The sequence below is a fragment of the Lepisosteus platostomus genome, chromosome 6 (genome assembly GCF_059453375.1).
Source record: "Lepisosteus platostomus isolate fLepPlt1 chromosome 6, fLepPlt1.hap1, whole genome shotgun sequence".
Lineage (NCBI taxonomy): Eukaryota > Metazoa > Chordata > Actinopteri > Semionotiformes > Lepisosteidae > Lepisosteus > Lepisosteus platostomus.
Genome location: NC_142616.1, coordinates 34455127 through 34480230, shown reverse-complemented (window position 1 = coordinate 34480230; position 25104 = coordinate 34455127). Strand labels below are relative to the sequence as shown.

The 25104-nt window shown below is 36.2% G+C and overlaps 3 protein-coding genes across 8 annotated transcripts in view; all 3 read left to right on the top strand.

The window, feature by feature from the left end:
* pdlim1 (PDZ and LIM domain 1 (elfin)) overlaps nucleotides 1–4178 on the top strand; it is a 29178-nt gene extending 25000 nt beyond the window's left edge. For both annotated transcript variants that reach the window (XM_088635578.1, XM_088635579.1), the window contains 3 exons: nucleotides 774–928; nucleotides 2300–2411; nucleotides 3710–4178. In XM_088635578.1, coding sequence (XP_088491704.1) covers nucleotides 774–928; nucleotides 2300–2411; nucleotides 3710–3896 — 454 coding nt within the window. In that variant the 3' untranslated portion in view covers nucleotides 3897–4178. The remainder of the gene's footprint in view (nucleotides 1–773; nucleotides 929–2299; nucleotides 2412–3709) is intronic.
* Nucleotides 4179–11193: 7015 nt separating this feature from the next.
* On the top strand, nucleotides 11194–19857 carry LOC148661619 (olfactomedin-like protein 2A). 5 transcript variants are annotated; one of them, XM_088635575.1, is made up of 8 exons: nucleotides 11194–11600; nucleotides 12491–12578; nucleotides 13157–13411; nucleotides 15125–15232; nucleotides 15403–15729; nucleotides 16142–16262; nucleotides 17571–17756; nucleotides 18355–19857. In XM_088635575.1, the coding sequence occupies exons 2-8, from the start codon at nucleotides 12507–12509 to the stop codon at nucleotides 18954–18956; spliced, it is 1671 nt and encodes a 556-aa protein (XP_088491701.1). In that variant the 5' UTR covers nucleotides 11194–11600; nucleotides 12491–12506; the 3' UTR covers nucleotides 18957–19857. The 5 variants fall into 5 exon arrangements, with proteins under 5 accessions (XP_088491701.1, XP_088491700.1, XP_088491699.1 ...); XM_088635574.1 differs by having other exon boundaries at nucleotides 12358–12578; XM_088635573.1 differs by having other exon boundaries at nucleotides 12355–12578.
* A 347-nt stretch (nucleotides 19858–20204) lies between these two features.
* LOC148661618 (protein FAM241B-like) lies at nucleotides 20205–24111 on the top strand. The gene is made up of 3 exons (XM_088635577.1): nucleotides 20205–20296; nucleotides 20896–21050; nucleotides 22130–24111. Exons 2-3 carry the CDS (start codon nucleotides 20952–20954, stop codon nucleotides 22382–22384), a joined length of 354 nt encoding a protein of 117 aa, XP_088491703.1. The 5' UTR covers nucleotides 20205–20296; nucleotides 20896–20951; the 3' UTR covers nucleotides 22385–24111.
* Nucleotides 24112–25104: the final 993 nt, after the last annotated feature.

Below are 25104 nucleotides of genomic sequence, written 5' to 3'. Positions count from 1 at the left end.
TATCTAGATAAATTAAAGGCTTCTGCAGATCTTCTCATCCTGAAAAAGAATTAGCATTCCTGCTCTCACCCTTAGAACTATACTAAATCTGTAAATTATCCCCTTTAAGCCTATAGTATCCAGATAAACATGATATATTAAAAATATTTTGAAGGTTTTGAGTTGGAGATTATATTTTTACCCCCTGGAGTAATGACATTTCCCTGAATAAATAACCTTATTCTTTTCACAGAAAATGTAGAAATTAGTGAGGAAGCCACATCACAAATATTAGAGCACTTTCTGTAGAAGGTCTGCAAAGAAATCCCAAGTCTTTTCTTTGTAAAATATATATACTGTTTCAACTAGTATGTCGTCTTGGAAAACATTATGTTTGCATCAGACACTTCTGTTTATGAATAAATTGCTACAGCACATTTACTTTACCATTTTACAATTTTATATTTCTTTCTAAGCAAATGAAGATGTGCTTTTGTGTGAGATGTCCTGAAACAGATTTTGTAATATTTTAAGCATTGATAATACAACTTCCTTTTCAGTTATTGAATGTGATTGATGTACTGTATGTGGTTGAAATCTCAGTTGTACCAAAACCATTTATAATTGGGTGATCTGTGTATCCTTGTGTCTAAAAATTGTACAGAATCCAATTATTCTGGTACATTTTGAGTTTTGAGGACTAGATTTATTACATGTGGCTTTCTGTCTGCTTTGTCACTTTTATTTAGGTTGCTTTGTCTATTTTTTAACTATAATGTTTTTTTACATTGTAGCCCAGACACCTTTAAGCCAACTGCTATTAAGCCAGCGATAAACACAGACTCGGAAGTTTACAAAATGCTGCAGGAAAATCAAGAATCAGATGAGCCCCCACGACAGTCCACTTCTTTCAGAGTTCTGCAGGAGATCCTCGAGTCTGATGAAAAAGGTACCAGCCTCAATGTGAATCACTATCTAACTCTTTTACCATTAACAATTAATAGAAACAGAATCAAGCATGCACAAACTAATGTAAAGATATCTTAAAAGTGTCTTGCTACAAATATCCAATATTATTTGCACAGATTTTACTTGCAGCTTTAAAAACATGGTTGAAAAACTTGGGTATACTGTATACTATTACATCATTGAAGGTTGACTCAATGAAGTTATGACAGGGATCACAGAGGAGTGGTAGCACCTCCCTGCAGAGCAGGATCCATTTAATATGAGAATGTGGCCTTAATTGAAGAATTCTCACAGGGAATTAGCCCCATTGTGTAACCACTTGGGAGATATGTAATGGAGTACTCAGAGAAGAGAGAACCAGTCTACTCTAAGCTTACTTAGAAAAGCTAATGAACTTCAAGTTAGGGTTGCAGTAGGCTAACAACCCATATCGCATCTTGGAGAGATGTCCACAGAGACTATAAGTACCATAATCAATGGTTTGCCCAGGCACGCTTTTCACTCCTCTGTCCAGATTCTGGGATGCTATCAATAGTGCTCTTTACCATGGGTTTTTCTCTCTGTGATGCTCCCAGGACTGGTAGCCAGCCATGACCCTTACTTGATCTGGGTAAATTCTCACTTCATTTCTAATTTCTCTGGAAATTCCACAGTGCTGCCTGAGTATCCTGCTCTTTGGCAGTATGCTTTCGCCCCCTTGTGGTCTCTAGCAAAACCTGATTGAGCTACTATAACTTTCTCCACTACATTAATGGCTGCATCAATGCTTAAGATACACATTACTTTGTCTTGTTTTAATATCCTTTGTTACGTTTGCAAATATTTGCATGTGTGCACTGTAGAACCACACTGCAGACATCACTGACCTTCATTTCCAGCGTTGCCAAACAAGTTCTTCTTGGTTCTTAGACAAGCCTTGTAGACATAGTCTCAATAAAGAAAGGAATGATTGAAGCTGTGATTAAAAATTAAAACATATCTAGAAATAGGCTGATATATAGTATACAGTAAATATCTGAGGAAATGAAAAATAAATCTTTTGACGACATTTCTGAAATTTGTTGCCCAGAATTAAACAGCTCTCAATACATAATCTTTCCTATTTAATACTTTGATATTTTGGTACATGAGTTAGTAGAAGAAAATAAAAAAAGTAAACAACATGCAGATTCTCACTTTTAGATTAAAAACACAACATACTGTACATTTTGTCTTATGGCATAAAAGACTGCACATCGTAAATGGAGGGCTTCATGAAAATTTTAGTATGAAAGACTTCAAACCGTTACGCTTAGGCATTCATGAAAAGCAGCACCTTACCTTCTTAGCTAACAGTTTTCTCTAATTTCAGGAGAAAAGCCATCTGGGTTTAGAAGTGTAAAACCTCCCACAGCTAAAATTGGATCCTCTGTTGGGAGCACAGAAAAGCTGCCAATCTGTGACCTGTGTGAATCGGGCATTGTGTAAGTATTTGAATGTAGTATAAAAAAAAATGTATTCTGGATGTTATGATATAAAATATTTCTACTTGATACCTTCTGCTCTATTTTAAGTTTATTTTTTTATGTACCAGTACTAATGTTGTCATTGTAGTAGCAGTCTGTGGGTCGAAGGATGAATACTAGAGCTGGAACAGGTAAATTGGTCAGCAGTAGGTGAGCATAGCAAACAGGCAAAGCACAGTCTAGAATCGCAGTGGGGTCACTACTACAATTCAGAGCTGGAGATACTCAAAGGTACAAGGGAATATCTGAAAGCCAAGGTCCAACTAAGCAATCCAGGTATTTAGATAGCCAGAGCTGAGACAAAGCATGGTTGAGTCCAGATCAAAACGTAGACAAGCTAAGGAACACAGCAGTGGCTCAGAGTGCAACTCTCCAACAATGCCCTGAGCACTGCTTGGTCAGACCTTAAATTGCTCACTTCACCAGGAGGCAGGGGATAATGTGATCACTCACAGGTGAAGTTAACTTCCTGTCTTATTCAGTTTCACTGGCAACAGGTCTGATTGACAGAGGAAAGGGGCTTCCCTGGAACTAACCTTCTTAGCAGTGCTCCTGCGGGGATAGGCATAACAAAATTCTGTTGGTTTCATCTTTTGATAAAATCATTTACTAGTTATTGGAAGACAGTACATTCCAATAGTACATATAATTGCATTTAATTGCAAAGAACAATCTTAACTTGTTTAACATATTGAAGATATAATATGTGGAACCCAGAGATTTTCTCTGCTTTGAAGTCTGCCAAAATCTGTTGTTCTGCTTTGGTGTGATACCCAAAGAAGCCTTTGTGATCATCTCCATAATTAAATCATCGGACACGTTTCAGTGCCTGGCCTGCACTAAGATAAATGTCAAACCTACTGTACCAGGAGACCAGCCCCTCTTAATGTATTTGAAAGCTCTTCCCTGTCTATGGCAATTTCATCAATGTAACAGTCTTGCCCTGCTCTATGAAACATTCAGTAACTGGTAGGCAAACATCTCACCAAGCCTAGTCCATGTCTTGATATTCCTAAAGCCTCTCTTGTTAGACTCAGATTCAAACTAATGCCTTGGGGACCAGAAACCCACATGACTCAGCTTGTCAAAAGGCTGTGGGGGCTGTTTTAGCTGTTAAAAGGCCTGGATAGGGATGTCGCAAATAATCTCCTCTTACACTGCGAGAACTGCTGTAGATTATAAAAACATCACTTTTTTAATAATCCTGACCTTTCAATGTATAAATCTCATTGCCTTACTCTTTTCTCTCCTACAAGGGGTGTGATTGTAAAGCTGAGAGACAAATTCCGACACCCTGAATGTTACACTTGCACTGACTGTGGAGTGAACCTGAAGCAGAAGGGCCACTTTTTCGTGGAAGACAAGATCTACTGTGAAAAGCACGCCAGGGAGAGGGTGACTCCACCTGAGGGCTATGATGTCGTCGCTGTCTTTCCAAAATAGACTGGGCCGGCAGTGATGTTTGAACCACATCCAAGTGCCATGCTTTGAAAGACCAGCATTTATGCTCTTTTATCAGTAACAGAATCAAAATGCAACTTGTTTCCTTTCCTGAAGTGAGAATTTGGCCAGCCCTTCTAAGCATATGGTGTGATTTGCAGGCACACTGCTCACGCTTGCAAGCTTCAACGCCGCTCTTGAAAAGCTGGATTCAGTGATTGTATCTGTTTTTGTGCCAGCAGGCCACTTCATTTATGTGCATTAGAATAAAAAATCTTTTCATGAGATGTTTCTTGGGTTTCTTTTGTTTTTGGTTCATGGATCTTTATTTGCAGTATTTTTTTCCCTCAGTAAACAGTTGGTTGATATTGTTTAATGAACAACAAATGACATAGAAATGAGAGAAAACATATTTTGAGAGAATGTAGTAATTTTGACTTTGAGATTATCTTGATGAGCAGCTAGGGGTTTGTTAATTGAAGAACCTCAACAACTGTCATCTTGTAGGAGTCCAGGTGAATAAATTTCCCTCAAAAGTCATCAGTATTCATCATGTAAACCCAAACATCTTTGGCTGGAGACAACTTTGTTTCAGGATTTTGAATATTGCAATCTGAAACTGCAGGCTTCAAGAGATAATAGATCACTTTTAATATGTTTGCATAACGGCTTTCTTTAGCTGATATTGACTTTTGTTAAGCAGAAGTCTGTTTTGTTCTCACTGTCTATTCTTTATAAAAGTATTGGAAATAGAACTCTTTCTAGCACCAAAAAACTAAACTGAGCTAAATTAAGCTCTTCAGTTTATGAGAACTAAAATATAGTAGTACGGGCATGTCTGTTTTTTTTCTTGATGGAGATGGGGATATACAGTAAATGTGTTCTTTTGCTGGATAATGTCTGTAAACATGCTTCTCTAAATTTTGTGTTTTTGCATTATATTGCATTATAATATTTAGGTGATGACTTTATAAGCTTTGTCGTGAATAGTATCAATTTGGCATTTTTTTTCTTTCATTCCCATAAAATATTTCAAGTGTGCATTATTTAAAAAAAACTACAGGGAGCAGTGTGAGTCATCTTATTTTTTATATTCAAATTTGGAAAAGATCTAGTCTAAATTACTTTGGGCAGTCATAACAGGAGGACGTTAGGTTGATATTGGTAGAAAAACATAATTCCTTCTATTTTATCGGAATGCGAGCAAGTAACCATGATACAATTTCCAGAGTAATTGTGCCTACATAAGACTTGGGTGTCAGTGATAGTTGGTTTTATGTGAAAGAGGTACTGTATGTGACAGGCATTTGACTATATTAATAAAACCCTTTAATTATATCAATATATGAGGATTTTTAGCCGTCCTCTGCTGTATTATAACCAATTTTATGCTTTCCACATACTCTTTCTAGGTAGCTTATTGAGCTCTTTGAACTTGGCTTTTATTAAGTCTTTTAATGTAATCTTTAAAGTTTTCTCAAATGATCTAGTGATGAAGGATGTGAATTATACCACTGCTGGCAAAAGCAAAGCACTTGTGCTGCACAACCTTTCTGTAAAGGTTAATTTAGTCAGCTAAGTTTCTTAGCTCTAGAATAGTGGAATGCTTGGACATTGCATTGCTACCTACAAGCTGTGCCCTGTTTAACATGCAAATATGTTAAATTGTATTATTTCTTTGGCATCTGTTTCATCACGGCGAGAATCCAAGACAGTTTTGGACTAAAACCCTAGCTGAAATAATGTTTGTACCCTGTAGCATCCCTGGTTGTGACATTTGTGTTTTGTATATTCATTTGACCTTTTCAATCTTTCTCCCTTATCTCCGCCAATGAAAATGTGGGATTTTGCAGTTAAGTGTACTAATACTGTCTAAAGCAAAATATAACACTGAAATTACATCAGAAAATACATACAAATGACAGAAAGACATGCCCAAATAAATATTTCTAATTTCACATGCTTATTTATGTAGAAACATTAATTAAATATTCCATATTCATTTCTGCTTTCTGCATTTTTTTCTTATTGAACACCAAAAGGGACCTGCCCTTTGTACTTAATGGTTTTCCAGATCTAGAACTCACTTTTCCAAGTGTTCATACTGTAAATTATCACTTTATTTTGTCTGAGATCATTTCTCAGTGCAAAAGCTTGGAAATACTACAGCTAAAATTATGGTTAATTGATATTTTAGATGTTTTAATGAATTTAGAAAGTGGTGGGGTTTAAAAACCTTCTGTTCTATAGCCTCAATTTGATATACAGAAAATGTTTAATTAGAAATCTATTCTTAACGAAGGTGCTATTGAAGTCCTTGTTTAGCTACGATTATAATGTGATACAAATGCTATCTGGGCCCTCTTTATTTACTGTGAGCTTCGTTAAATCCATTGCCGTCACTATTTGCAAGCTAGACAGACCCTTTTCATGATTTGCTGAACGTGGTGAGATCAATATATTCTTAACTTGAATGGAGGACAGATTGCTCCCAACTTTTTTTTTTAAATTTATGCTTAACAAAAAAACAAAAATTACCATACAAACAAAAGTACATATAACAATTCAAAACAAAAATATCGTCAGGGGTAGATTGCTCCTAACTTGACAGGACATGACAGCTTCCATTGCCATTACACTTTAAAAGAGTCTAAGTCATTCTGGGGATTAACTATGGTTATTTTTTCTGTGTGGCTAATGATATGGTAATTTGATGGATTATAGAATGAGACTCTTATTGGAAGACACCTAAATATTTTCAAGCTTTGCTGATTTTATTTTGTGATTGCGGTTTCAAGGATTTGAAAATTCTTTCCTTTTCACCACTCCTTGCACACTTACAGTACCTTACATCCTGTCTGAACTTGTTAAAAAAGTAGAATGGAATGCAAATGGACAACTTTAGCTTGAGGGTTTTTTTTTGTGTGATATTGCCTACCCCTATACTGTATATTATCACACACAAACAACATCTATTATTTGGCTGTAGCCAAGAAATGACATAGTCACTATTTCATTCCTTTATTGATTCATTTGTCTCAATGAAAATCTGTACTGTTAGATACTCTTAGGATTTAACACAGACATTTAAGAGCCATTCATTTTATTGCTGTTATTATAGCACATGGAAAGGCTAATGGAGTTACAGCGTCTCCTTGTGATTTACATTTCCTGTGTAGTAGGCAACATTCTTCCTGCCATTTACTGTACAGTCTGTCTATGAGAGGCAGTTAAAGCATTAAGTATGTGTAAAATTATAGATATATCTTTAGGCATAGAGTTGTTGTCTGCAAGTACATGGTCTATCGCTGCAGTATATTTTTAAAATAAATGCCAAAATATTTTTAATTTTATGTTATGTTTTCACTTCCACATGATTACAGACAAAGTCTCTTTTCATTAAAATGTTAAATTATATACAGGCATCTCTAAATAAGTTGCTGATCTTATCTTTAATAAAAAAAAAGAAAATTAGAAGGTTTATAATATGTCATGCAAACTGAGATTAAAAATGGTTTTGTAATTGCTGGATGACTATCAGCCTTCTGAATGAACCAAAAGGAAAAGAAAATGAATTGACTCACCCAATTACTGTCTTCTGCAGTTGTATTCTGTCTAGCAATACAGATGTCTACTTTTTATTTTTATTGCTGGTTATAAATAATGAATGGAATACAAACACAAGAGCATTCTCCATTAAATAAAATAGCTGGGTAAATTAATTGTGTCTGGGGTGCCATCTTTTTTTTTCTTTAAGAATTAACACATTGTAAAAGCAGTCACCATAAAACTATGAAAGATGTGTTCCTGTTTTGCTTGCCCACCTCTTCATTTTGTCAATATATTTAAGATATACACAACTGTAATTATTTGTTATTGTTGATCTCATTCAACATTCATCAATACACAGGAGATTTGCCCTTTTAATTAACAGCATTCACTAGTCAAATTCTTTATTCAAGAGAAAGCTGCTAAACCCATATAAACTAAAGCATGGACCAAATCAAAACTTTGATCCACTAGCTAGTCACAAACTGGAAACCCGATCTCTGGTGTCAACATACCAATACATTTTTTTAATAAGAGGTCACTTACCTTTGACCCTAAGGGAGTCTGCCACTAGACAGTCTTGATACAAAACCTACTTACTGTACATTTTGCAAGAGGGATTAAGTTTTAAATTGTTTTTTTTTTCTTTTGGCTTTGCTGAACCTTTTCTGTTTTGAAAAAGTCTGCAGTAATGTTCTCTTACTCACCTAAGTTACCCAAGGGACATCTTCAGCATTAGCAGTGAAATACGAACCAACTCAAACGAAATCTTAGGAGAGGTGCATTTGAGATAATAAGTATAACCGACTGTTCGTTTCACAAGACTATTCCTGTAGGTGTGTGGATCAGTCTTCCCCAGCCATGTTGTTAAAGCTGACACCCTGGCTTCCTTCAAGAAATGACTGCACAACACTACCGATCAATCACATACTAGCAAGCAAATGAGCTACACGAGTCAACTGATGTCCTCTTGTTTGTTTTATGTTTTATGTACTCATGTGTATCTGCATGGCCAAAAGAGCAGCATAGTTCTGTCCCAGTCTGTCGTCTTATAAAAAATGTAAATTCCTTCATTTTTCTGGAATTTTCCACTTAACCCCCAACCACACTCTAATTGAATTCTTCTAGCAAAGTGATGTGATATCTTCCAGTTAGATCAGTGTTTTATCTTTTATGTGCTGTTATTTTCTCTTGCTGTGTGAGTGCATGTTCAGGGTTTTTATGTTTTTGTATAGAGCCAATCTGTGGTTTTGGGAGCTATGTAAATATTTGGTTGCTCCCTTTCATGGTTGTTAAGGAGAAGCTTAAATTACAGGCTTCTGTTTTTGAGAACACAAAAATAACAAAAAATATTTCCATGTTGTGTGATGATTATAGTCACTGTAAAAACAATAAAATATGTGCAAAATTTGCCTAGGTTTATACAGATTGATTGTCCAAAAAGTACAATGGAGCAAACATGCTGTCCATAGACGAGCAAGTGAAGGGCTAACAGTCCTAGCCTAGGGCAGCGTTATACACCCTGACAGCCACCGGGAGGAAAGACCTGCGGAAACGTTCCCTTGAACACCGTAGCTGGAGCAGTCTGTTGCTAAAGTGCTCCGCTGCCCAGTAACAGTCCCATGAAGCGGATGAGAGGTGTTGTTCATGATAGCTGTGAGCTTGGTCAGCATTCTCCTCTCAGCCACCACCTCCATGGGGTCAAGGCTCATCCCCAACACAGAGCCAGCCTTCTTGATAAGTTTATTTGCATCTTTTGTCATGATGCTGCTGCCCCAGCACACAACAGCGTAGAAGATGGCCGCCCCCACCACTGATTCATAAACAAATGTGTAGCAGTGTTCCACACACACCAAAGGACCTGAGCCTCCTAAGAAAATAGAGTTGGCTCTGACCTTTCTTGTACAGGGCGTCAGTGTTACCAGATCACTCCAGCTTATCATCCAGGTGTACCCCTAAGTACTTGTAGGAATGTACACCCTCTATGTCCTCACCCTGGATGGAAACAGGGTTCAGCGGAGACTATAACCTATTAGTAAGCCTCTACAATGAGAATAATAGAGATATTAAGTGAATTAAATTGTAGAAGTCTGTTTTTCTGGTCGACAAAACGTTCAAAAAGACATACACCTGAGATCTGGTGTAGTCATTCACCACAACCTAAAGCAAAAACCCATCAGACATCTTTTTGAGACTTTTTAGGGTAATGAGACGGTGTGGTATAGCAGCATCCAGACATGCCTGGGATGCTTCATAAAACCTCCAAGGGTACAGGCTGATGTAGACCCACCCAGCTTGTCTAGAGAAACAGAGAAACATGATGAATGATTTTTCAGTCACACAAAGGTATTTTAAAAAATCTAATAATATTTCAGATAACAAAAGAAAGAATAAAGGGCATGACCATAATATAGGTTTATTGGATTACATTAATATGATAGGAGAGAGAATGTATTTTATGTGTATTTCTACCTTCACCTGCTCAATTACAACAGCCATTGTTATATTTTCTGTTGGTTTGCAATTTTATTTTTTACAGTATATTGTATTTGCTCCCACTTCTCAGGTGATACTCATTATCTCCAGTTACAGTATGTATCATATTTTAGCTATGTATAAGCAATAGTTTTGTTTCCTTTATATTTCAAAATACATATGCAGGATTAAATATTGGGGGGTGTTTGTACTGTACATGATGCAAAAGTCAAAACCTGAACAAAATTAATAAAATACTTATAAATATCCATGGTTATTATATTAGATAAGCAAAAAGCATAAATTAAAAGAAACTACTGGCGAAAAGATGAAGATGGGCTATTGTTGTTCTTCATATTATGCCTCTTGCCTTGATAATGTTCTTATCTGTTCCAATACTACTGAGAATTGCTGGAGCTGATAACTACAGTGTATAGTCATGTAGGGTGATGGTACAATAGTCTGGGTCTTCTTCGCAGGGATTTGATCAGAGACTCTCTGGAGCCTCATGGACCAGAATTAATTATCTGGAAGAAACAAAATGACTGTTTTTCATATATCATGTGTAACTCATTTGTTATTTAAATTAAACTTGTTTAGCTTTTTCTCAAGTGGTGCCCATGTCCCCATCCTTGCAACAGATCTTCCTCTTCCTCAAAGAAATTTGTCTGACATGTTGTATGATATCCTAGTCCAAATTTGGTTGTATTGCAAGGGAATACATAATGTACATCCTGACAATCCTAGTATCCATTCCATAAAGCCAGAACTGAATGAACGGTTTGATGCATTAATGCAGAACTTTACGTTTATGGGGTTCGATTTAGTAACTAGAAGACCTCAGAGATACTGAAAGTCAATTGAATATGTACTTAGGAATGAATTCAGGCGGCACTTTCACACACACATAGATGTGATTTGTTTTGAAGCAAACTGCCTAAACTTGTCAGTTCTTTGGGATCATTTATCGTAAAATCTGTAAGCTTCTAACAATCAACCAAGAAGCTGCATAATTTCTTTTTCTCACTTAAAGCTGTCTTTGTACTCTTAACTGTTAAAACTGTGTCATCCTCATACTTTAGTCTGTCGCGTCTTTACTGAGTGAGAGTGCCTGTCTGTGGATTTTACTCAGACCTGGATCTGCAGAGGTGTATGAGTGTGGCAGGGGGTGTGGTGAAGGCTGTTCTCAGATGTCTACTGAGAGAGGCTGTCTCATTTTCTCTGTGACTCATTCTAACATACAGTAGAATAGATTATATCAGGTAGCAGTTTGAATATTTTATCATTCACTTTCAGAACCTACTGTGAAGAGCCAGTTATTATCACAGGTGTACACAACTAAAGGATGCAAGTAATCCAGGCTTCTGGCTCTGCTGCTTGGTGTCATAAACCACAGGGTTAAGATTTGCTTTATCTGTGACAACTACTTTTAAAACGCTGATTTAAAGTCCTTCCTTTTTGCGTTATGATTTTGCTTTCCTTTCCTTGGAAGACAGAATGTGAAGATTTTTTTTCCATCATCTTTCGATGAAAATGTATTTGCTTTTTCAAATAAGTACTTGGAATATTTTCAAGAAGTATAGCCACGATTACAGATAAAGAATTTTGGAAATGTTTCCTGTATTTCTTCAACATACAGTATGACAAATTGTCTGACAATTTTGTGTACTCATATAAAGAAGGGTATGTAATCATCATTTTTCACTTCACTTGGAAATATTTTTTATTTTTGATAGCACTGAGGATTTAAGAAATTAAAATAAAAAAAAAGTTTTTGGAACAAAATTCAGTACTATTTTAGGGTAAAAGGGAAAGTTGATTTTAAATCTCTTCACCTCAAGACTTAACTTAAATGGCTGAATAATAATTATTTTTAGTCACTTCTGTATTTCTTAATACCATCTCACTGTACTTTTACGTTATTAAGAGGAAAACAGATGCATATACAAATAATACACCAGTTCTGATTTATTGCAAAGTGGAAGATGTAATGATATGGTAGAATGCTGCATTACTTTCATATCAGTCTTTTTTCTCCAATTAATATCTTATTGGATTAGAGCCAGGTTACAAAAATGTCAGTTTTTCACCTGAAAAGTGTGTTAAGATGATTTATGTGTTAAAGTATTTTCAGTGTTCTGCACATTCATATTAATTGCTGTAAGATATCATTCAGAATTATTACAGTGTTGACAGATTAGGTATTTGTTACAAAATTTGCATACAGGTCTTTGTTTTGGTATGGATTCTGTCCAGACTTGAAATTAAAAACTTTGAAGTAGAAGACTTTGCAGGTGAGAGCTGAGTGTTTAATGATTCCTTTTTTTGTCACATTTAAAGGAGTTATTCTGATGCATTTTTGCTCTTTTGATCTACAGTTTTGCTTTGCAGGTTGTTTTATTCCCTGTTTTTTTTTAAAAAAAAACATTGCTAACAGCAGCAAGACTTCACTTCGTAACTTGGAGAGAACTTTGAGCTAAAGGTCGTAATAGACAGACCTGATTTCATACAAATAAAGACACCAATTCTAAACTAAATAAGCAGCAAGTCCTGTAGGGTTGTGTTGCTTCCAGATCTGTGCAAGTGACAATGCGAGTATTCCTGTGTGTAACAACCCTGTCACTGCTGGCTCTGACAATCGACTGCTCCATTGCCCAGCAGGTAAGACGTTTTAAGCAAAATCACAACAATTTACTAATTAATTTTCTTTAAAAATATCTGATATTATAACTTTATTGGTAACATTATTACGAAAATAATTTGTTCACTGTCTTGGTACATTTGTTAAATGTTAATGTTTAATTTATTTGGATGTTCAAGATATGTAATGTATTTTTGTTCACATTATTATTATTATTATTATTATTATTATTATTATTATTATTATTATTATTATTATTGTTGTTGTTTATTAAATTGTTTAAGCAAATGCCAAAATACCAGAGAGACATACAATGTTTATAATGGTTTGCAATAGACTGTGGTTCAAAAGATATAAAATTGATGCACAAGTAAGAGCAACAGCAATAAGGTTACAATAAAAGCATGTATAGGAATGTAAAGCATGTACAGTATAAGAAAGCATGTGTAGAAAGTACAATGGAACTACCATGCATATACAAGCTGGTAATGTAGACACACAGCTGGTGTGTGATCCGTGGTTCCGGCCAAACAAGTGAATTATATTATCACACTTAGAATGAAATGCCAGTTTGCTTGTCCTTCACGGTGTGTTGCAGTCTTCAGAGCAGTCCAATTCCCTTGGTGGAAATGAGGGGCAGTGTGGCTGTCGTTGCTTACTGAGGCGACCATCGCTGGAGCAGTGCAGGCGGAGTAATGAGCAGGGTGACTGGAGACATCAGTCATCTTTGATACAACCGCTAACATCTTGGGGGTCAAAGTGCAAGTGTCACTGTGAGATTGTAGGTTACAGCCCCTGTGAGAATGAATTGAAGTTGGAAAGGCTGAAAAATAAGATTCCAGATATTGCAAAGGTATGCAGAATGAAATACATTGTATCCAGCTCTTCTTAATCTGCATGTTACAGTACATTAATGTTTAGCAGTCCTAATGCTTTTATACTTTCTGCTGACCTAACACTGATAAAATCCATGACACAGTATTTGCTGATATTGTTTGGTTAGAAATTTCAATTCAGCTGCAGTGCACCAGCAACTTCAAACTACCAAAAACAGTAATTTAAAATCCACACCTGCAGCAGCCTACACAGGGCCACCGTTGAGCGGGACTGATGAAAGAAAGCATTTAGCATCTGTGTTACATTGGAGGTGAATTGCATCTAATAACACTATCACCATTAACTCTCAGGACTGCTTTCACACTTTCTGCTGATAGGCCCATCAATCTTCAGTCATTATTTATCATCATAACTGGACTGTCAGTAGTCTGCCATAATTGATACTGGAAAACAGAAAATTTGTACATCATTGACTTAGCAATAATAGTGTTAGAAATGTAATTTCTGAATCTCTTTTAAAAACAAGAAGAGGAGGCCGCTTGTCCCTTCCAGGGTATTCAAATTGAGTTCCTTTAAAGTCTTATTAATATTGTTCACTTCCTTATATTGTACCAGATGGGACATTTGTTTTGCAGAGAGCTAAAAGATTTACTGCAATACAATACACTTAACATATTTAACACAATGTGAACCAATGTATGTTGAGAAAGAAGAAAATACATTTCTAAAGTAAAATATACAATCAACTGTCCAAAAAGGTTCAGTTCTTGTAGCCTATCAGAGCATGGCATTCCTTTAAGCTCTGGAATATATCTGGTTTCTGTTCTCCGGAGTGATCTTGAGGATCAACATTCTCTGTAATATGATTACCAGAATTGTTCAATTTATTAAAAATAAGTAAAATTCTCTATTGATCCCACATATTTCCAATCCTATTGTACATCTCTTACGCTCTGTCTAGATCCTTTGTGTTTAGCTTTCCTCAAATTGTAAAACTATGATTTGGACTGTTCCTACACAACAGTTACAGTTTAAAAACATACCTTAAAAATACAGGGATTTCTTCTTGTTCGTTCTCTGACAAAGTGAGCAAAGAAGCTATTTCTTAGTTATATATACAGTATCTGCCATTCCAGTTTCTGTTGCTGACATTCCTGTTGGCCTTTCCCAGTCTATGTGAGGAAAGTTGAAGTCTCCCATAAATGTATTCCTTTACACAAATATTATTAGAATTTCACTATGAAGTGTTGAGTTCTGTATAATATCTGAATTTGGTCATGTGAATATTACCTCCAAATGCTATGCCTTTTGAATGTTTTTAAAAATCTGAGTCATATGGATTCTGCTATTGTTTAAAAAATGTGTTCATTTGTTTTATTGTTAGGTAAAATGGATATCAATAAAAAAATAAAGAGCAGAGTAATTATTGATACACCTTCCGATACCACATACTGTATATAACTAGATATACAGGATATAACATAGCAAGATGACCATTCCTATTATCTAATTAACATGTACAGTACCTTAATAAGTGTAAACGTCTTAGTGATACATCCAAACCAGTAGAAAAAACATCAAAAATCTTCACACAAATAATTTATTATTTACATTCATAGAGCATAGCCATATTAGATATCATTTTTTAATATTTATTTATATTCATACTCTTCAAAACACTTTCTAATCACTGAAGGGTGTGACAGCTCAATTTCTTCCTCTACAACAGATCAAATCTACAGTGAAGGTCCTTCAACAAGTTATTGAAAATGCTGACATCAGACGTCTGAGCTCCAATACCAACAGGGTCATCACCCATATCAAATCCCTGGAGCAGGTATGTATTTGTTGAAACATGTCCAAGTACATGTCCTTATGTTTTACTGTCTTGTCTCTGTCTGTGTTTCAGTTGATGTTTGTGTGATTGACACCTCTTCTTTGTTTGACACTCAGTCTGTCTGATCAACCAAAGTCAACCAACCAGACTCCCTGCATTTTGTCTCTCAGGTTTTAAGGACTCATCAGATGTCAGAAAAGTCATTGCTAAAGAAGCTCCAGGGCTCTCTTTCTCAGAATGCACTTCTTTACCAGAACGTCAGTGAGGCAATGAGGTTCCTGTCTCGTGAGATCTACAAAGTCAATGGCCACCTCAGACACACTGTGGTCATGCAGCCAAGTATAACATTTAACAATCACACTGCAGATCAACAGCCTGTTATAATCGCACCCCACAACTCTGTGCCAGATACAGACAAATCCGCCAATCAATACACTGTGTCCTACAACAGTAAAAACCCCAATAATGTCACAGTGCACCTTAATCAACTAACCCCGGTAAGTACATTCTTTGAATCCTAATAATCAGTAATTAATATAAATACCCACAGCCACTGACAATGAAGTAGAAGGATTAGCCCTGTTTGTACATTTCAGTTGTTTCCTATGTTTAAACTGGAATATAGAACATCACTGTAGCATAGTGTATAAAGATTAAAGTGCTAATGTCTAGTCAAAAGGCATACTGTAGAATACTCAAACATAAAGTAAATTTTGAACTACACTGAAAATTGTCATTATCTGTGCACTACAAATACCCTTTTATATCAGATATAAAGATATTCTAATTTTTTTTTTAAGTGATGCACCAGAGATGTAATTTTATGTCCAGTAAGATTCCATCATAAGCAATGTTTTTACAACATTCTTCTGTGTAAAGGTTGCATTATTGTCTGTTTCTCTTGGGAAGAGGGAAAAGAACCAAGGTTCCTCCACCTATGAGGTAACAGATCAAAAGAAGTTCATTAGCCCTATTCCCCCTCAATATGGGAGTGAGGAGGATTACTCTCAGAAGGAACTCGTCAACACAGGTGAGATACTTTTTAAACAATAAAGATCATTTTCATTTATCTACCCAAAAAACAACATGGAGTTTCACCATGCTGTTGCTAAAAATGTTACATTTTGAGGGGAGGGTTGTTACAGTATGTTCACAATCATCATGTGTTTTAGTAAACGTTCCAAAGGAACAAATAATTAGCAAAACTGAGTTTAATCTAAAAACATTTGAAATAGTGGGTTAATTATTATATTGAATTGTTCAGGTGGGTAGCTGCGTCTGCATGCGTAGGCTGCAAAGGAACAAGTAATAGGTTTATTCCATGCTGAACAGAGAAGAAAGAAAACACAACAAATTTCAGCTGTGGAGCCTTCTTCAGGTGTGAGAAAGACAGGACAGACAGCAAAGATTAAATAGCACAGGAGAACAAAAGCTAGGAGAGTGGAGGATGCGGGAGCAGGGGAGAGGCAGAAAGAGGTGAAAAGAGGGGTGAAGTCGAAACCTGCATGTGAACAGAGAAGATTACACGAAAACAAGTCTGTCATTGAGAGAAGGGGGATGGTGTGAACCAAGTCTCAGGATAATTTTTGTTTCTGATGTCTTTCTGCTATGGGAGTTAAGAAACCCTTCCTTGAGAACGCAGACGGAGAGATCAGTGTGATCATGGCTGTCTGAGGTGAAATGAGAAACTATGGACTTGGAGAAATGTTTAATCTTCACAGCCCTAACATGTTCTCTGAAGCCAAAGGAACTGTGAAAAAGGGAGAGAGTTTTTAGTCTGTCATGTGGTCATGCTCTAATGACCAGCTTGAGCACTTCCTGCATCACTTCACCAACTTCCACCCCTCCCTCAATTATACGGTTAACATATCTCCCACTACTCTTGCATTTCTAGACATAAACCTATCCATTAACCATCCCCGACTCTCTACTTCAGTCTATTCAAACCCAAGATTCACACAGCTATCTCCTGTACAGCTCATTTCACCCCAAACACACTAAAAACTCCCTGCCTTTATCACAGTTCCTTCGGCTACGATGTAAAGTGATGTCCATGCAGTGATGACATGGATTTCCAGACCCAAGCACTCAAAATGTTCTGAATTAAACAGTTTTTATACATGCAATATTACATGCAATATTACAATTCTTTCAGAACTTCAAAAGCAGTGTTAAGACTGCATCCAACTGACCTGGCCAGATGGCTTGGTATCTTTCTCACAAGATAATTAGAATACAACAATATGTCAGAGGCCATCCCTTGAAGAAATGTGGTATTTGTTTTTTATACAATGTGATTATGAAATCTGCTCTCCATTTCTCTGCCCTTCTTCATCAGCGCTGGAGAGTAATTGCTCTGGGACTCTGATTTCAGTTGGGCTCTCTGAGACTGTGGCTCACTTTGGTAGTAAGGAGGGAGCCTGGTTTATGGACCCCTGGTTTCCTGTTGGACCAATCTATGTGGCTGATAAACTTTTTGGTAGCACCCTACTGGAGTTCAAGGACCTTAAAGCTCTGAAACAGGGTAACTGAAAATACTGTATAGAGCAGAAAGGCATGTCTTTAATGAGGATTAGGGGCTGTGTTATTAGGAGTTTAAGGGATTGAAAAAATGTTCATGGTAAACTTCACTTAATCTGGTTCCTTCTGATTTGGAATGGAATATTACACAGTACATTCATTTTATTCCTACAAAACATGCAAGAAATCATTCCAGAAAATTATTGGGAAAAATAATAACAAGCTTTTTAGACTATCAGTATACATAAAATCATAAAGATCACCATAACAATCTACATTATTAGACAAGTTGTTGTATGTAAGTATAGTTTATTGTACAGGACTAAACCTATCCACACTGTAACATTTACAGTTTAAGTGTAACATTTATTGTTACAGTTTAATTGTTTATGTTTATTTTAGTGATATCTGACCATGCACTATAATATACTTTGAACATTAAAAAAGTGCAAAAATGTATTCTATAGATTTTTATACAACTATTGTTCTGGCAGTTGTAACACTAAGCTAATATGAAAAAAAATCAACAAGTAGATATTTTAATAAATTAGTTTAAAACTACAAAATGCACTCGTTATAATTGCTTTTCCTTGGTCTCCCAGATAATCCCTCCTCTCCACCTCACTACCTGCCCTGCAGCTATTCAGGAACTGGACATGCTGTCTACAATGGCTCCTTCTATTACCTCAAGGCCTTCACTCAAACCCTCATCCGCTACAGCCTGGAAAAGCGAGCCCTGGCAGCCTGGGTTCAGCTGTATGATCTCGCAGTCCCTAGAAGTTCCGGGTCGGGTGTGGGCTGGCAGGGTCACAACGAGGTCTCTCTGGGGGTTGATGAGTCTGGACTCTGGGCAGCCTACCCCTCTACCAGCTTTGGAGCTCTTCTAGAGGATGAACTGGTTCTTGCGCGGCTAGACCCCATGGAGCTCGTCCCACTGAAGGATTCAGTCTGGAAAACAGGACTCCAGAGACCGCAGTATGGTCTGTACTTCCTCAGCTGTGGCGTTCTGTATTGTTTCCACCAGGGGGCACTGCACTATGCTTTTGACACATACACTCAAGGTTGGAGCCCCATTTCTCTGGCCTTCCCTAACAGAACTGCTTACTCACATCTCACTCAGCTCTCTTATTGCCCCTTGCGCAGAGCATTGCTTGGTTGGGACAATGCCACACAGGTATTCTATTCCCTCCTTTTCACTCAGTGAGGGAACAAAAACCTAAATGAAACTAAACTGAAATATAACACAAGATAATTGGATTCATTTATCTTTTCCTAATTAAAACAAAAAAGAATACAAACAAGAGTAGAATATTCAGCCAATCTGCCAAATTTGGTAGTTAATAACTCATCCGCCAATTTTTGAAGGAAGCCAAAATATTGGCTTCAACAACACTGCTCAGTAGCTTGTTACATACTCCCACAACCCTTTGGGTAAAGAAGAGTTGCCTTTCTAGGTTTAAATTGCACCTCCACATATCTTCCACTGATGTCCTCTGGTTCTAGTTTCACTGTTCACTGTGTTGGATGCTCTTTTCTAGACTGACACCAGAGCAGCAAAATAATAGTACAGGTCTTCGGGAATTTTATGTAAAATTAATACTTCAGTATTTAGAGATAAGTGGTAGACCTTTAATAAGACATTTTTTTAAAGATATGCATTTATTTTCTGACTATGTACAGTACAGTATTAATAATGTTTAACAAATTACAGCCAGCAGATTGAACTTGGCTGTTGCCATACATCCCGGACTTTTGTTATAAACTCAATCAATAGCCATGGAGTTATGGAAGATTTGAACTAAGCAATTAGAAGAAGAAGCACTTCAGGTATTAAAAACAGATTCATATCTACATTGCCTCTCCACTTTTAGGTCAATGTGTAATATGCACATATAATCTGTGTAGCCTGATTATGTGTTTACTTGATAGAAGGTCTGTCATAAATTACAGAATGCTTTATCTCTTCATTGTTTTTCATTCTTAAATCTGACAACATTTTGCTTCAATGTGCCATAGTCACATACAGTTTTTTTTATTATTCTTATTATGATAATTATATTTTTTAGAAAGAATAAACTTTTTGAATAAATACATATAACTGTTTCTGGGAGTTAACCTTAAATTATAGAAACATTTTAATTCTATCCTTTTTTGTATTTTGGTGTCACTATTATAGTCTCACTAATTAGCTGAAACATTTTTATCCTACTTGTACAGTATATAAGGTTATGCATTTGTATTTTATGTTTTGTGTCATAAAGCACGTTGACAGAAGGATCTTGTTACTTTCCTTTTACGTAATCCAGAAATTTAGGTTATTAATCTTAACTATTTGTGCGTAAAAAAAATACAGTTCAGTAAAAATATACAAACAAGTGGCTACATACACTTGTTTGTACATACGCACTATGGCGCCCCCAGCCTGCCTCTCATATAGCGGTGCACAAGAGCGTAGTGAGTAGACATGTGATATACAGGCGTGGCGTGGAAAGCGTAAGCGTGACGTGGAAGACTGTGAAGAGAAAAGGATTCTTTAAAGCAGTGGTACGTTTACAAATTATGTGCTGATTAATAATTACTGCTTGCTTAAGGCAGTTCATAGTTCAGAGAGAACGTCTAACATATTACATATAGTGATAAAATTATAATCTGGGCTGGGTTGTTACAATGATTCTTATTGTAGCAGTAGGCAAAATGTTCAGGCACGTATTTACTAGATTTCCAACAACATTTTCGTTATGATATGTAAACATACCATATAAAGATCTCTGTTAAGTTGCAGTGTTCTTGTTTTGGTTTTAAAAAGCACATCGCGTGTTTGTCAGTAATTCTAATTTTTTCCCCGTACTGGTATCTTTCTTGTGCTTTGACCGACTCTTTTAGTACACCATTCTCTAAATGCACGCAGATTCAGTGACTCGGCACAAATAGTTCCTAATGCATTTTAATTTAATACATATATTAAATATTGGTAGTAAATAATATCACATATTTTGTTGTAATGACTCGCAGTATTTAAGGCTCAAATGTATTTACTGATAAAAGCAGGTAGGCAAGGTGGTGGAAAAGCATGAGTAAAACTTTTCATATAACCTTATATTTAGAAAAAAGATCATGTATCGAATAGCACATTTCTTTTACAGAGGTGCAGGTTTGTGTGTCCCGCAGTTGGCTGTGTTGTGAACTCGGCAGCCTAAGAATGGTTCGTATTTTGGCTAATGGAGAGATCGTGCAGGACGACGACCCTCGGGTACGCAAGCCGTCCAGTCGCCGAGAGGAGCTGAACCTGCAACGTCGAGTAAGAACTTTATATGGTCAGGTGAACGAACATCCGGCAGAACAGTCTTTATATATAGAAGATATAAAGCAGTATCGAGCCCTAACGTCTTCCATGGTGCATTGTTTTTTTTTTCCATTAAAAATTGTGCACAAAGGGAGGGAGATTCACAATTTCAGGAAAAGAATGTGCTGTCTTGTACCGACTAGCATGCAGAGAAAGTAAAATACGAACGAATAAATAATAAGAATGAAAACGCGAATTATTCTGTATCAAGCTGCACAGACCTTAATAATCCGGTTTAACAAAGTACAATATTAATGGTGGGGATATTATGTTTGTGAAGACTGGCACCACTGAATCTTTACTATATACGTTTTGGAGGACGAGTAAATTACCATTTTAAACGTGGCACTCATTAAAAAATTAAATAATTTGCCACTAGATGGAGCAGTATCCTTTTGGACTACTTTTAAGAGATTATTTTTGCTGAAAGGAACTATTTTTTAAAATTGTATTATATTATTTATACAGTAAATATAATAATTCTAAAAACAAGAAATGCAGGAGTGGAAAGCAGACTGTGGGAGAAAAATTAAAATGTTTCAGGGTTCTAAAGGGTGCAGCATGGACCAGTGGATTCAGGCGTTGAACCCAAGACTGGAAGATTGTTGGGTTTTAGGAGCTGTTATACTCCTCAGCATGGGTTGTTACCCATTCTACTCCAGTCTGCCCAGTGGTATGAACTGGCAGCAGCAATGCTTGGCATAAACTTGCGATGAACCAACATCAGGTTGTCGCAGTCTGCGTAGCGCTGCAGAAATAGGGATAAAATATGTCTTGATGGTCTTAGGCTCATATATGGACATTTACTACTTAAGCTCACTCTGTGCAAAAAATGTGATGATATGCATTAAAGTTGATTTTTCTATGCCTGTACAAGCTGGATCTAATATTTTGAATGATTTATATCCTTTATTTGAATTACAGGTTTAAAAAAAAACCTGATAGGATAAGTGCATATAGATTATCGTGCTTGAAAGTCTCCTTTAAAAGCATGGCTGCTCTTGGTGGTAAGGTTTGCTTCCTTAATTCCTCAGGGTTTTATCCATCAAACAGCTGGAGGAGCTTCTGCAGAGAATGCTCGTATGACACCCAGGGGCTCTGGGAGGTCAGCCTTCGCAGAGATGAACCAGTTCCTGGTGAATCTGGGCTTCCCTCGCTGGAATATGGGCACCCAGGTCATCGAGCCCTTGATGTCTGTTCTGATATTGCTGATCATTGCTGTAGTGGGCCTCCGGGGAATTCTGCTCCTGGGACTGCTGTATGTAGTAATGACCCGTAGCCAGCGCTGAGCCCACATTATGTTGCCTCTGATGTGGCCTGTGGATCACCTCGTGCATTTGCACAGATATTTTTTTGGGGGGGAAACCATCAGCTGATTAGCAGTGAAGAGTACCTGGGTTTAAACATTTGATCACAAAAAAATAGATGACCTTTGTTTGAAATGACATTGCTGAAGGATTCTTATCTTGCAAGGGCAGGGCATTTTTAAAAGGTTAGGGTTGTTTGGTAGCAAAACGAGCTTATTAAAATAGAATTGGATATTGGGTTAAATGTGAATGTGACTGCCATTCATAGGAAGTGGCATGTTCTTTTTAAGAAGCCATATCCTATAGAGCTGCAAAATTAATTCTTTTTTTATTATTTTAATGAAGGTGTGTACCCATGCCTTAAGCTGTCCGCAGGCTGTTTTACTTTTGGGAACTGCCATAGCAACTAAACATGCAGTGAGGTCGCTGCTGGGAGTGTAGTGCCATTATTAATATTCAGTGTGACTAAAAGCTTCATGGAAAGCTCAGATTAAATATCTAAAATGGTCAAAATCAAATGGCACCCATTAATGGAAAAGAACTGCAGTGTTGTTACTTTTCAACATTTTTAGAGATTTTAACTTTGATATTTTAATTGAACTAGCTGTTAGTGGTATGGACTATGTAATGTTGGTGTTGTGAGAAAGTTTTATGTAGATGTACAGTATTCCTCTTATCTTTTTGTAAGTTTAAGGTTTAAAAAAAATATTTGTAATCACACATTTGCTTAGAAATATTATTTGAGGTCTTAGGATCATTACTGATTAATAATGTGTAGGAATCTCTGTCACTTTCTTTAATGTGGATTATAATGTGTACAAAACATCTCAGTGATTAGAATTTTCAGCTTTACAGAAATGGCTCAGGATTTTAACTCAGGTATGAGATTCAAAAGAAACATTGAATTACATCGATTCTTACTATAGATAAACAGTTCTACTTACAGTAAATTTAAAATATTTTACTTACCTTATTACAATTATATTGTATGAATTATTACAATTATATTGTATTGTATAAATTTAAATATATATATTTAAAATATTTTAAAAAACACTGACATTTTGTGCTTAATTTTTACGTACATTGTTTTGAAGTAGAATAGTGCTAATTCTATTTAATTGTAGGTCTTTAAATGCTGTGTAAGAGGCATCAAAAGCCACACTGCTCCTTTAAAAGTAAAATTGGTATCATGTTCCATTTAGGTTTTGTTAATGAGTATCCTGTATTCTTACAAACTATGCCCACAGCATTTCAGTTAAAAGTTAAACAAAACATTTGTATTACACACAATAATTCCTGAAGTTTTGTAATGACATTTTGACTTCTTTGAAAATCAGCAAGCAGCTGTGATAACAGTGAATACACAAATGAGCTGCTTTTGCATGCATTTCAATGATATTTTAAAATATTCAGGTATGTACTGTATTTATTGTGCATATAGAAAACATTTAAAATGAAAAAACATATATGCTTTTATAGTGTTTTATTTATGTGCGCTAGAACTGATGGGAATCAGTTTGTTAAAACTGCTTGAGAAAAGTCAGTTCCAGCCATTCAGCATCTGATGTTTTTTGAGGTTGTTAGCTAATTTAACATGATGCTTACGAGGAGGTTGTTCAGTTGGAGTTTAAGTAATGTAAAATGAAAACCAAATTGTGTTGAATACATTTTATATTATAATTAATAAACCTGATCTTTGAAACACACCTACAATTGCATTTTTTTCTTAAGTTACAGATAGTCATTAAGTTGAGGAATTGATATACTGTAGTATGATTTTCTAGAGTATAGGACACAGTAAACATAGAATATGCAAAGTAATCTTAATGGAATTCAAAGCAGTTGTCAAAATTGTGTTGAGTCATTTTATTTATGTTTGAGATCTTGCAACATTAAGTGCCATAATACGGAAAGGGGCATATTAAAGAAAATCTTTACTTGGGTTCAAAATGTACATGGCTATGTAAATGGCAGGCTTTTGAAATTTAATAAGAATTTGGTGGGATATTTACTGTTTTTTCACAGCTGTGAGAATGCGTAATGTATTTTAAGGCCATGTGTAGCATTACTCTCTGCTGTGAATTTATTTGGAATGTGTATAGATGCCTGATCTGTCCTTCCAGTTGAAAAATACTCCTCTCAATTTATGAAAACATCTGAAATTACCCCTTATTAAACATTGTGCCTTACATTCATATCTGCCTTCTGATCAAACCTCATGAACTTGAACTTTAATGCCATATGTACAGTAACCGGTACATGTACTGGTACAATGGGATTCTTACAGAAAGTCTCTCGATTGTTAAAACAAGCACAAAAACACAAAGTGCAGACAGTTAATCAAGACAATATACAAATAAAGAGTAGACAATGTACAGTAAGTAAACAGTAAACAGTTTGAATGTAAACAATGCAGACGTGTAAACAATGACTGGAGATGTGCAATAAATAAGAAATCATAATGAGGTACTGTAGATGGTGTAGGTGTGGTCCGAGGGGCATGGCTAAATGTGTTCGCCAATCGCACTGCTTGTGGATAGAAGCTATTGAGGAATCTGGTGGCAAGTGTCCGTATGCTCTTGTATCTCTTGCCTGAGGGCAGTGGGGTGAAGAGCACATGCCTGGGGTGGTGACTGTCCTCTGTGATGGCCGGAATTCTACCACAGTCCTTTTAGAGCTGTTTAATCTCGGTGAGACCA

Excerpts from the sequence above, each read along its gene's own strand:
- LOC148661619 (XM_088635575.1), top strand. The coding sequence starts at position 12,507 with ATGCGAGTATTCCTGTGTGTAACAACCCTGTCACTGCTGGCTCTGACA. Across the intron at positions 15,233-15,402 it reads ATATCAAATCCCTGGAGCAG|GTTTTAAGGACTCATCAGAT; the intron begins GTATGTATTTGT and ends TTTGTCTCTCAG. Across the intron at positions 16,263-17,570 it reads GAAGGAACTCGTCAACACAG|CGCTGGAGAGTAATTGCTCT; the intron begins GTGAGATACTTT and ends CTTCTTCATCAG.
- LOC148661618 (XM_088635577.1), top strand. The coding sequence starts at position 20,952 with ATGGTTCGTATTTTGGCTAATGGAGAGATCGTGCAGGACGACGACCCT. Across the intron at positions 21,051-22,129 it reads AGCTGAACCTGCAACGTCGA|GGTTTTATCCATCAAACAGC; the intron begins GTAAGAACTTTA and ends TTAATTCCTCAG.